This window comes from Lycium ferocissimum, chromosome 11 (genome assembly GCF_029784015.1).
Source record: "Lycium ferocissimum isolate CSIRO_LF1 chromosome 11, AGI_CSIRO_Lferr_CH_V1, whole genome shotgun sequence".
In the NCBI taxonomy this organism is placed as follows: domain Eukaryota; kingdom Viridiplantae; phylum Streptophyta; class Magnoliopsida; order Solanales; family Solanaceae; genus Lycium; species Lycium ferocissimum.
In genome coordinates this window covers 38,192,773-38,206,108 of record NC_081352.1, presented here as the reverse complement: position 1 = coordinate 38,206,108, position 13,336 = coordinate 38,192,773, and the positions used below count along the sequence as shown (strand labels likewise).

The following is a 13,336-nucleotide window of genomic DNA, read 5'->3' as shown; positions in this document are numbered from 1 at the left end:
CTCGTTCCATGATTCCAACGCCAACAAATGAATTTATCACACTATTTTCTCCGTTCTAGTTCGGTAGAACTCTAAATAAACTTATTAGCAATGAAAAGGAACCTTAATATTACCTCAAGTGTGCAGCCACCACGTCCACCCCCTTCTTTTTGGTTGATTTTTAGCTCAAATTGGAGGCAACGCAACGTAGAACACTTTTCTCTTCACGGGCTTCGGGATTCGGGGCTCAGATTTTGGTCAAAATTGATCTTTTCTCTAAGCTCTCTTCTCTCTTTTTCTCCAGAATTTTCTGGGTGTTTTGTTCTGAAAAATGAGGAGAAAAGGCTGATTTATCACTTAAATAAACATGGGTCATGGGCCTAACCGGTTGGGCGGTTTGGTTTGGCCCCACCGACCTTTCCGCCTTAAAATGTCCATATCTCATTGTCCCGACATCACTTTGTGGACCACGACCTATGGTTGGAAAGCTAATTCAATTATCTACAACTTCTCGTATTTGTTATGTTTCCAAATTCTAAACTTATAATACCGTTTACTGCCTCGAAGTCGGATCACCCGAAAACGTTACTTAAAAATATTTGTTTGGAGGACTTCACTTTGATTTGGCTCGAGGGTCCTTTGTGATTATGTTTAACTCTCATATGTGATTCGTATAAATTGTCACATGTCCCAAAAAAATCTCAATGTGTGGGCCCCACCTCGGCTTGCAAATAATCCGGCGCACAAAAATACGAAATATAATACGTCAACGTGAGTTTAAATTATGTAGTAACAACGTGATTGTCAATGTTTGAGGAAGCATGTGTCACGCTCAGGCTCTGGAAATGTGGAGTATAACAAAAAAAAAGCACTTGTTTAATGAAATTTCACGTCATTTTTCTGTTAACTGAAGGGCGTTTTTGAACCTAAAGAAAAGTTTAGGACATTTTTAACCTAATAGGTGGAAGCAGATCATTATTGAACCATTTCCAATAGGTTAAAGACATTTTTGAGCCTTTTCCGTTTTAATTATTACCTTGAAGCTAAAATGCAACACAAATTTAAAAAAAAATACTTCAATAGCAAGACATAAGAGTATTAAAAAATTCTATAGTATGAAAAGTAAATAGTGTTTGCAAAGGCAGAGGAAAAAAGTTAAAGACCACCAATTTGAGGGCCAAAACTTAAAGACCACTAATTTGAAGGGCAAAACTTAAAGACCACCCTAAATGAAGGACAATCCGTGCAAAAATAAAAAATAAAAATAATAGCCACATAAGATATTTATTACAAAACCAATGTATAAAAGGAAAATAACTCATATGTCTAGTTTGCAGCCCATGTAGCCCACTGTATCAATGGCGTATAGATAATGCATCTCTTAGGTATATCTATATTTAAGTTGCTCAACTTTGTTTGTAACTTTACATATTACATCCTTATACACTATTACACATTACATTAATATATAAATAACATATATGTTTTGTATAACAATGTATAAACATTGTATAACTATATATAAACATGTATTTTCTTGGAGACTAAAAAATTCCTCTCAAACACTACCATACATAATGTATAAATGATGTATTTATTCTGTTGACTATGTATAAATAATATGTAACAATGCATAAATAATGTATTCACACTGTTACACAAAATCAAAGGTGAACGGGTCGTCTTCTTCATCAAATTTTTAGATACTCGAATCTATTCAGACCAATTCCAATTGTCACCAATATATTTCTCAAAGCTAGATTCTCATATCTGGAATAACTCAAAGCTTTGAGACCCCAATAACGATGGCCTTTAGATTTATGAATTTTCTTCCTCAATAGTCAGTAAACCCAACTCAATCGAACTCACATTTTAGAATTGACTTTCTTAAGCTATTTCCAACAAAATAAGGCAACACTAATTCAAGGCTTTAAAAAAAAAAAAAAAAATCATATGCGGGCAGACCCAGATTCTTCGAAGGATACAACAACGGTTTGCTAACCCGAAATTAGAAGATGGAACATAAATAGAGAGATATGTTGTGAATTGAACACAATAAAAAAAAAAAGCACTGAAGCGCCACTGATTTGGTTCATAAATGTTTGTTTTCTAGTAAACATTCAGACATCAATGGAAGAGTGAGATTTTATGACCCAGACAAGAGCTAATTGATCCCCTGGCATTCTGAAAGTTTTCATGAACTTTGACGTGTAGACTTTTAGGGGTCGTTTGGTAGAAGGTATGTTTGGGATATCAAGATTAATTTTTATACCATATTTGATAGAAGGTATAAATTTATCTGGGATAAATTTATCTGTGATAAATTTATACCTGTATCAAACATGGTACAAAAATTAGTCTTGGGATATCAAATTTTATACCTTCTTATCCCACTTATATCGGGATTATTTTATACCATCTAAAAGATGGTATAAAATAATCTAATAGATGGGATAAATTAGTCCCGGATTATAATTCGGGATAATTTCGACTATCTACCAAACGACCCCTTAGAGAGAGAGATCGGGGGGGGGGGGGGGAGGACGGATCTACTTGGGGGCTAGGGTGTTTCGGTAACACCTCATAAAAAAATACAGTATATATAGGGTAAATTTTTCTGTGTTTATGTGCATATATTAACTTTTGAACACCCTCGGCAAAAAATTACAGTGTATATTTAGCTTCTTCTTTATTCCGAACACCCTGAATGAAAATTCTGAATCCGCCAAGGGAGGGCGGGGGGCGACTAACGATTGAAGAGAGGGCGAGCGTGTAGCGTGGCTCCTACCCAAGAATAACATGCACAAATCGAGAAATTAGGCTACAACCGGTAAGAATAAGATAGTTAGACCAAATTTGGTAAATTAGACGCCCGAATGGTATTGGGCCGTAAATATCTCATGTATAAAAGCTAAGATTGGTCACTGTGCAACAGTAAATGAAAAAAATTGCAAGTTGGGCTGGGACGTGGGGTGACATAAGCGAAGGCGTTTTAGTCGAAGCAGCAAAAATGTATACAGAAGCTACAGTAAGATACCTCTAGCCCAATCATATTGCTCCATTTTGACTGAAATGCGCCCAAAACACCAAGCAGGCATGTCGATCTGCTGCTTGCTTATGCCCTTTTATTAGTAAGTAGAATTTGAATAGGAAAAACAATATTGCAAAAATCTGTTGAATGTTATTTTCACATTTCTTATATGTAAATGTCAAATTTTTTGTTACAAAAATATAAAAAAAAAAAAAAAAAACAAACAAACAAATTGGCCACATTATGCACGTTGAGTAACATATTATGTATCGGAACTTTAGTAGTGACTATTAGCTAGAATGTCACGAAAAGAATAAAAATCAATAGATAGTCATTCTATATATATACAGAGATATTAGATAGGTCTGTGTATATACTATGTTTGAATAGCTGAGTTATACTTTATTGGTGTTGTCATTTTAGTCCATGAATATATGTTATGTATTGACAAGGGCGATATTATGAGGATTTTAAACGCGTTACTACAATGTATTTGTGGTTGCGATATTCTACTAATGTAGTGCCTATGTAGGAGAAATGACAAAAGTAGTCCCTAATATTTGGGGTTGATTTTATATAGTTGTTTACACAACTCATATGCTTTCTAGAAGATAATTTCATAAACAAGACTTAATCGTGTATTTTAAATATAAGGAAGATGAGAAACCGCTCAGGTGTAATATGCTCAACATTTGTTGCTCGCTTATCAGCTACTTTTAATCAACTAAACCTAATGAATTCCTATGTTTAACATGACATTCTTCCTTCCCACTTTTCACTTTCACTTTGATTCTCTCATAAATGCTACTTCGATTAGACGATAAAATGTGTCTAATTTTAAGCGGTTTCCTTACAAAATCGTGGATTTAACCTCAAACTCATTTTGAATCAGGAAAGAGTTACCTGAAAGTGAATATCATGATGCTATTAGAAAAAAACAAATAATAATAAATAAATAAATAAAAAAGGGAAAAGAAGGGAGGAAATCAGAAGAAAAAAATAGAGAAGACAAACTGTTTGCACTTTGCAAGGCCCATTAAAAGACCTTTTGGATTTTGTTGGGCCCAGGTTGAGGGCACCGGATTAGAGCGCGTGAATTACAGAAGTGGGACATCATTGTACTTTTAGCCTCACTTTAAAAATCTGTAAAAAATAACTTCATCTAAAGAAAATTCCCTGTCCAAAACTTTATGTTTCGTTATAAGTTGTGGACATAACTATGAGGCAGGAGTTCGAAATATTCTATTAGGCTAGAGATGATAAACCTGTTCATAAATTTAAAAGCTTCATGTGTTTCTCAATTAAAAAAGTATGTTAAATATTGTGGGAAAATACATTTGAGTATGATCATGATTTGTTAACTAGTATCTTTTATAAAAAATAAGTTAGTTAATACAATCGAATTTTCTGCCAATAGGCAACACGTTACACTATTTTCACAGTCTATAATATATTGAAATGTCCATAAGTTTTATCTTATAAGCAAAACTAACTTATATACACATTACAACTAGAACTTGTGGCCTAAGGACAACATAAAAGTTTATCCAACAATTTTTTTAAGCTGGGGTCATGTTTTAAATACTTTGTTAAGTAAGGTTAAAAGTTTAATACCATTCGTTATGATGTCCTATTTGAGTATGCAATTTCTTATTGGGAAAAGGACATTGTGTGTCCACTCAGTCAAACTAATCCCACATTTAATCATTGTTTGAGCTTAATCCTACTAGGTGTCCGGTCGGCCCAAATTAATGCCAAAAAATGACCGGTCGGCCCAAAATAATGCCAAGGATGGCTGGCCTAATAGCCCAGGCGCTTAAAAAAAAAAAAGACTTTTTGTGGTGACTAACTTAGTAGCCACAAAAAGTCGCCACTAAAGGGCTGCTACAGCATATATACATATGTTGGAATTATATATACATTTTATATACAAGAATTATACAGTTTATATACATATGCTGGAATTAATCACACATTTATTATACATAAATTATACGTTAATTATACATTTATTATACACATATTATGCAATAATGATATGATATATATATATTTTTTTTTTTTACATATACAATAGTGATACATATTATATACCGCAATGATACGGTTTCTATAATACATTTTTTGTACGTATGATACACTTTCTATACAAGACCGATACAATTTATATACACATGCCGGATTATATATATACACTTGCTATACAAAAATGATACATATTATATACAAAAAATGATACGATTTTCTATTTCGACATGTATACAGCACTGTACCGCCTGATACACATATATACACAAATGATACATATTATATACAAAAATGATACATACCTAAGTGATTCATATTTTATACAGTTTCTATACATTACAGATAGGTACTGATACATATTTTATACACAAATGATACATATTATATACAAAAATGATACATACCTTAGTGATTCATATTTTATACAGTTTCTATACATTACAGATAGGTACTGATACATATTTTATACACAAATGACACATATTATTTATAAAAATCGTCTCAAACATTTTTGTATTTGGGTTTTTATTTAAAAATTATCTTATTTAAGTTTTGGCTAATGGATAGAATTAGTTTAGTGGGTATAATTTGGGTTTAGAAGGACTTTGGTCACCGGGTGGAATTAGTTTCACCCGACTGACCATATATGTCCTTTTCCCTTTCTTATTCTTAGATTAGATTAGAGCATGTTAGTAATAGGTCGATCCATAGAAATTAAAACACCACTTCTATATCTTTATTCTTTGAGTAAATTCCCTAAAAAGTCACTCATGTTTTGAGAATTGCCTATTAATATCACTTATGTTTCTTTTAGGACTACAATATCATTCAACTATCACTATTTTCCTTAAAAAAATACTACACACACAAAACCCTCCTTCTATAAGTTAGCATGTCACGTCAAATAAAATTTTATTTTTTTAATAATAAATTTATTTAACTCATCCAATCCATTTAACTCAACCCAACCCAAACTCATTCAACCAACCAACCCATATCTTATACTCATTTAACCCGATTAGCAAGAGTAACTTTTATACCCGATTTTATTCACACGTAAATAGTAGCTACCAGACAATAAAAATTGAAATAAAAAGCCTCTCATTTCTTTCATCACCGTGAGGAGTTCACCGGTGGGATATGTCTTTAAGGTAAGAGTTTTTGGGTGAAAATCTCGCATTACTTTCTGAAAGTTTCACGATACTTTTAGAGTAACTTTTATACAGTGATAGTGTAAATTAAATAATTTTTTAGACGTTCGACTTTTTTTTGGGTTCTCATTTCAAAGAGAAAATTGTGGATTATTCTCTTGTTCTTGTTATTTAACATGAATATTACTCTTGTGTGAGATTATTATTTTACAACAAAAACCAATTTGTTTCTTTTGGTACGTAAACTAATGAATTGAAATCTTACTTTCGGATTTAGAGTGGACAAGTTCTAAGGAGGTGGTATCGGATGTTTCTGTTGAAATTAATTAAATTGAAAAGATTTTGGAGAATGCGAGATGTCTTTAAGCCTCCCTTTTTTTTTTTTTTGCACTGAATAAAACACTATTATATTTATTAAAGCGAGATTACATTAGGGTAACTATACTGAGGTTACCCAACTTTAGCTAGATTAGTACATGACTTAGTAGATACTTTAAGCCTCCCATTACTTTCTGAAAATGATGACTTTTGCGAGATTTTGAGAGGGTTAAATGGGTATAAAATATGGGTGGGTTAGTTAAATGGGTTTAGGTTGGGTTGAGTTAAATAAATTTATTATTAAAAAAGATAGAATTGTATGTGGCGTGGCATCAGGGGCGAAGCCACATACGGCTAAGTGGGTTCGATGAACCCCCTTCGGCGAAAAATTATACTGTTTATACATAGTTAAAATTATTTTTTATGTATAGGTAGTAGATGTTGAACCCCTTGGACTTCTTTGTGTGTTTAATTCTTCATATTTTGAAATCTCTTATCGCATGCCAACTAGGAGAGAATGAGAGTTTTGTACGTTTAGTATATTTTGAGGAAAATAGTGATAGTTGAGTGATATTTCAGTCCTAAAAGATTCAAAATTTATATTAGCAGGCAATTCTTTGAATCAACTTTTAGAGAATTTACTCTTATTCTTTAGTAGGATCGATTCTGTTCATTGGGCAACAAACATGCAAATGAAATTTACTACTACTAGTCATTATCGTCTCTCGTCCTGTTTTGTTAGATATTAAACTGTTCTAGAAAATCAAAGACAAATTGATAAAATTACGTTTCCCAAGGGGAATCTTATCCAATAGAAGAACCACAAGAGTAAACTTATCAAATAAACTGCGAAGTGATGTTGCAAAAGGACCATTGCTATGTAGTACTAGTATTAGTTAAAGATAGATTTTAAGTTACTCTTTCCATTCCTTTTCCTTAGTTGCTCGATTTGTCAAAGTGAACAAGTAAATGAGAAATTTATTGTTAGTATTATATCTACTGATGGGACGGATGGAGTACATACTAACAATGTAAATCTTTGTTCATTTAGTATATTTTAATCAGCGGAGCTACAATTAAGGTTACGGGTTCAACAAAACTCAACAACTTTGGCCCACATACAGTTTTTGTGTTAAGAAATTTAAATAATTTATTCATAACTCATTGAACAAAAGAATTATCGTCCAATTCATAAATTTAAAATTCTAGATCCGCCTATAAATTTAACCAGCTATTATAACAAGCTGGTTCTTTTAATTAGGTTATCAATTATGTATTCTCTATCCAAAAAATATACGAAAAATACTATAAGCAATTCTTTTCATATTAAGATGATGATGACTCCTCAATTTGAATAAATTAATTTAATATTTTAGAATTAAATCCGCCTATAAATTGAATTAAATTAATTTTATATTTTAGAATTAAAATTAGATATCCAAAAAATATACGAAAAATACTATAAGTCGCAATTCTTTTCATATTAAGATGATGAAAAATATATCTAAAAATATTGGTCAAAGTCATGTTAGTTTGACTCCTCGAAAAAACGAAATGTCAAAACTAAAAGTGAATGGAGGAAATAATAATTTTGATAAATATTTATCACTAATTATGCAAGTATTTGCGAGTATCCTTTAGTCATTAAGCTTAAATCCCAAGTTAAGTAGGATTTCAGACTTAATTAGCAGTGTGATTAAGGCTCTAAGCTTTGCTAAAAATGGAGGCCAATGAGTGATACTAAACACTGTGAAAACCAGCCCTCAATTAATGACGTCACTCTTCTTGTAACTGAAATCCCAAAGACAATAATCATCATCGAAATCAACAACCTTAAACAAGTGTTGTGTCTTCTTTATTAAGGTTCTTGAATTTTAATCATTGATATAATCGGACAGTAATATAAGATGATGCTAAGATTCCAAAGTTATAGATTGTTCGATGCCCCTTTTATTCAATCATTTAAACCCCAATTAGCTTCTCTAATTAGCGCTCAAATGGGTTCGTATTCGACAACATCGTATTCTGCTAATCATAGTCCTAAACTTGTTTTTCGTCAGCTATTTGAGAAGGAATCATCGACATATACTTACCTTCTTGCGGATGCTTTACACCCCCAAAAGCCAGCTCTGGTAAATTTATTTATTTGTTTTATGATTCTGTTAATATCTTGTAATAATCTTTTTTTTTTTTTTTTTTGGTGTGTGCAATATGGGGTTATTGGGTTATGAGGGATGTAATTAGCTAACAAATTTTCTGCCATGCTTAAATGTTACTATAATTCATGCCTTTGCTAGTTTAGTTTACTGATACTAATATTAACAACAACAGCAACATACCCGGTGTAATCCCAAAAGTGGGGTCTGGCGAGGGTAGGATGCTAGCAAACCTTACTCGTATCTTTGTTGGGGTAGAGACTGTTTTCAGTAGATCCTCGGCTACTGATGCTATCATGCTAATATTGAAGCTGCTTTTTTGTAATAAATCCGAACTTTGATGAAAAGATTGTAGCTTTTTTTGTTCTACTCTGACAAGGCCACTGGGGTCATGTAAATGAAAATACGTGATAATGTTCTTATATAAATACATAAAGGTGGAAATAGGAAGGTAAACTAAGGTGCACTGTTTTAATCGTATCAGCCTTTAGTTGATATCATGTTTCCTATTGATAACTAGATCAACATTTGAAATCTCACGAGTTAATCATTTAATGGTGTTTTAGTAGAACAAAGTGGATGTTAAGCTAAGAGCATACAGAATGGAATTTAAATCCCAGACAATGATGGATTGAAAAGTCAAACAAAAAGATGGTGATCGTAGTGCAGCTTATTTATAGGTTTTTCATTGTTTTGTGTAAGCTGTAGCACAGAATTCATTAGGCTGCATTGTGTCCATAATTATGTTATTCTATAAGTTGAACTTTCAATTAGCACTGCATATGTCTTGTAAATGGAAGGAACTAATATTGATTTGGTTCAAATTAACTGTAAACACCTCTCATTCTGTGCTAATTGCTTTATGTTAAACATTGTGATTTCAAATTAACCGCTGAAAGTAATCCAACTGCAGCTGATTGACCCAGTGGATAAAACAGCAGATCGTGATGTTGCACTTGTTAAAGAACTGGGTTTGAAACTTATATATGCTATAAACACACATGTACATGCTGATCATGTCACTGGCTCTGGCTTGATCAAGGTTGGGTTTAATCTTCTTGAATTTGGTAACTGATTAGTCTTTTTATAAATGATTATTTGCTTGATACAGCTTTTATATTTCCCTGCTGATTTTACGAAGGTTCATTATAATTCTCAATCTCGCAGACAAAGCTCCCTGGTGTGAAATCAATCATTTCCAAAGTAAGCAATGCAAAAGCTGATCTTTTTGTTGAACCTGGTGATAAGATCTACTTTGGTGATATTTTTCTGGAGGTATGCATACATCAGAAGTGATTTAACTTTAAAATTTTCCAAATGGATTTAGAGGTAGAAAAGTTATGACAATGATTATGGCTCTAAAACGTTTCCTTTGCAAAAAAAAATTAGTTCAATGTTCATTTCTAATGCAATTTATTTACTTCATCCAAAAAAAAAAAAAAAAGAAGAAGAAAAGTTAGTTCAATGCTAGGAAAATCACCATGGTCAAAATGTTTGAACATTTATACTGTACTACAAGAACATTTTGGGGCTGTCCCTAATGGTTCTTGAACAACTTGCAAATTCAGGATCATTGTACCTTTGCTTATTATGCTCTAGTCATCAGTAATCATGAAGAACATGTGATTTTGTTCTGAGAGCTCTTCGTTATTGTGGGCCTAGTTGCTATCACATTAAGATATAGAATGAGCTTGATTTTTTTTTGTAATTACTTGATAGGCACTTAGGTGGGTTAGTCAGTTTTCTTTGATAAGCACTAGCACTTTAAATTCTCGATTCTGTGAATAAACAAGAACCGATGTATGCACCAACTGTATCGCTGCATTCTTTTGATCTATGTTTAACATCATTAGTGCTACATGGAATTCAAGCATTATGGCAAATTTAATTTGTTTAACTTTCATTTCCATTTCATAGTAGAAATAATTAAGATACTCAATTTCAAACTCGTGGTACAAATCTCTTTGAGAGAAATGTTTATGATCTTATTAGTTGAATCCTGTTTAGTCTTTAGTCACTGCTATGCATGGCTTAGTGACATGTCATCTCAGTAAGACATTGCTGACGTGATTAATACATTCTCCTTAGAACTTTCGTTCAACTGCACTTTTTCTTGTTCATCTCAGCATTGAACCATTCTATAACTGTCATTTTCGACTTCTCTAAAACTATCAACATTTCTTTTTCCCCGTTTCCGTGCTAGTCATATTGAATCAAATAGAATTGTATGAAGTGAATACAAGCTGAAAAATCAACTAAACTAGGCTTTGGTGCAGGAATAGTGGCTGGCAGTTACCTACATCTTTGAGCCGTTTTCTAATGCAATAGTGCTTTCATTGCAGGTTCGTGCAACTCCTGGTCATACACTAGGCTGTGTTACCTATGTCACAGGAGATGGACCCAATCAACCTCAGCCAAGGATGGCTTTTACTGGTGATGCCCTTTTGATACGTGGGTGTGGAAGGACAGACTTTCAGGTGCATCCTTTCTATGCAATATGCCATGCTTTTTGTTGACTTTTAGTGGACCTTTCACTTAAGGAAAAAGTTCGATAATGTGTACCACTCATTTTATTTGTCTGGTGAACTCTTAGATTTTGATTTTGTAGCTCAATTAAGCCAGGGGCTGAAGCATATGTGTTGTAAACAATATTAAGTCTTAATTCATCAACTTTTCTTATTTTCTTCTCATCTTGTTTATCAAGGAATAATATTGTGTTGCGAACTTAGAAGGTTTTATTTGTTAGGGTTAGAGGTGGATATTGGGATTTGAAATGTTCTTCCTTTTAATATCAATACTTATTCTTCTTACTTTATGACAGGGTGGAAGTTCAGAGATATTGTATGATTCAGTTCATTCACAGGCAAGGACATAAAAACTGTTCTATGAATTTTTAACTCTACAAGGAAAAATACCCGAGTACTATGATGCTGAATGTTCCTTCTTATCTTTCTGATTCATCATTGTTTTGTGAGAGCAGATTTTCACATTGCCCATGGACACATTGGTTTATCCTGCTCATGACTACAAAGGATTCACTGTAAGGATAAATCTGTTACTTTTTCACTATTAATTTGCATATTTCAGTTGCTTGTTTACCAGTGTGTATATTTCATCTTCAGGTCAGCACAGTGGGAGAGGAGATGCTATACAATCCACGCCTATCAAAAGATAAGGTACTTTTCCAGCAAGAAATTTCTACCTAGTTTGAAGATAGGGCTAAGTTTAGCTCTTTGTGGTTAAGTAGTGGGAATACTTGCTGAATCTACAACAATCTGCAGTTGAAAATTCTGAAAAGAAAAAAGTTCCACGTGTTTGCCTAATAGTAATCAACGAAAGCACACTTAACGATAGTGTAATTTTGTTTTCGCTTATTTATTGTTCAATTTTGGAATTATCTTGCTGTGAAGAGGCATCGAGTTTATTCTATATGCATCATTGCCAAAACTGAGTTCCACAAACTTTTGCATATAAGCTAAGAGAATCTGTTGCTTCTTTATCTTTTTCTTTTGAAAGTAGTTTTAAGTACTCATGTTTTTATGAAATGTTCTTCACAGGAAACATTCAAAAACATTATGCAAAGTGAGTAAAGCCATTCTACCTCTTCCTTTTCCCTTTCTTATGTATTCTTTCTCCTTATTTCCTTTTTACCTTTTGTCTTTACTTGCTGATGATACCATCTTTTTTAACAGATTTGAGTTTGTCATATCCGAAAATGATGGACGTTGCAGTTCCAGCTAACATGGTTTGCGGATTACAAGAGACAAAATCTGAAGCATGCTAAATTTTCTTTGGTTTTCTAATCAGTTCATGGTCGCTGCAAATGTAAATGGGAAGCAGGGTATACACGTTTGAAGTGAAAGATAAGTGAAGAATATTTAGCTGGAAAGGTTGAATAAGATATACGAATAAAGTTTCGAGAAGCTATGTAGTTTTAATTGATCTTTGAATATATGTGACAAAGACAAGTCAATGAATCTTGCATATATGTATGGAACTTGATTTGTGAGATTGCAGATGGGAATATTGAAAGTGAAATTTATCAGCTGCTATATTATTTGAACAATGGAAGGAGAATTTGTTAATGCGAAGGAAAATTACAGCCTGAAGCCCCTTTTATTAACAATTTATCTTCATAATGTTTCTTTTATTGTTTGGAATTGAGAAATTGGTGCCACATACTCCTTTTTGCTTCTTTGAGCGATCATTGAATGCACTTCAATGCAAGGAATATTTGGAAGACAAAAAATAGGAGGTCCCAATTCCCATGGCCATGTTCCATGCCAAAATAAAATAATTGTAGAAAGAGAATAGAAGACTTGACAACTAAGTATTGCAATAATTAGGTGGGAAATAAATAAGGACAATTTTTAAATTGAAATCAACCATAGCTTGGTACCAAAATATAAAGATGGACTTAAGTTACATGCACGGATAGTGTAAAGATTTTTACATTATCGGTCAATCTTCACCCCTAATTATCATTTTTACTAAGATACTACAGTAATTGATATTTATTTGTAAGTATCTTGATTGGGTAAATATTAGTTTAACCGTTAGTGCACATGAAATATCTTAGGGGCCAAGACACCACGTGGGTGCAAATAATTAGTCAAACAAGAAAGTGAGGAGCCAATGACTAGAGTACTATCCATTAAGCAAATCATAAACAT

The 13,336-nt window shown here is 32.7% G+C and overlaps 1 protein-coding gene across 1 annotated transcript; it reads left to right on the top strand.

The window, feature by feature from the left end:
* The first annotated feature begins 8,153 nt into the window (after positions 1 to 8,153).
* LOC132036428 (persulfide dioxygenase ETHE1 homolog, mitochondrial) lies at positions 8,154 to 12,772 on the top strand. Its single transcript, XM_059426768.1, has 9 exons — positions 8,154 to 8,639; positions 9,577 to 9,705; positions 9,831 to 9,938; positions 11,006 to 11,140; positions 11,485 to 11,526; positions 11,644 to 11,703; positions 11,786 to 11,839; positions 12,221 to 12,245; positions 12,356 to 12,772. Exons 1-9 carry the CDS (start codon positions 8,415 to 8,417, stop codon positions 12,445 to 12,447), a joined length of 870 nt encoding a protein of 289 aa, XP_059282751.1. The 5' UTR covers positions 8,154 to 8,414; the 3' UTR covers positions 12,448 to 12,772.
* Positions 12,773 to 13,336: the final 564 nt, after the last annotated feature.

Coding starts and splice junctions, on each gene's coding strand:
- LOC132036428 (XM_059426768.1), top strand. CDS start 8,415: ATGATGCTAAGATTCCAAAGTTATAGATTGTTCGATGCCCCTTTTATT. Junction 11,141..11,484: donor GTGGAAGGACAGACTTTCAG/GTGCATCCTTTC, acceptor ACTTTATGACAG/GGTGGAAGTTCAGAGATATT. Junction 11,527..11,643: donor ATGATTCAGTTCATTCACAG/GCAAGGACATAA, acceptor TTGTGAGAGCAG/ATTTTCACATTGCCCATGGA.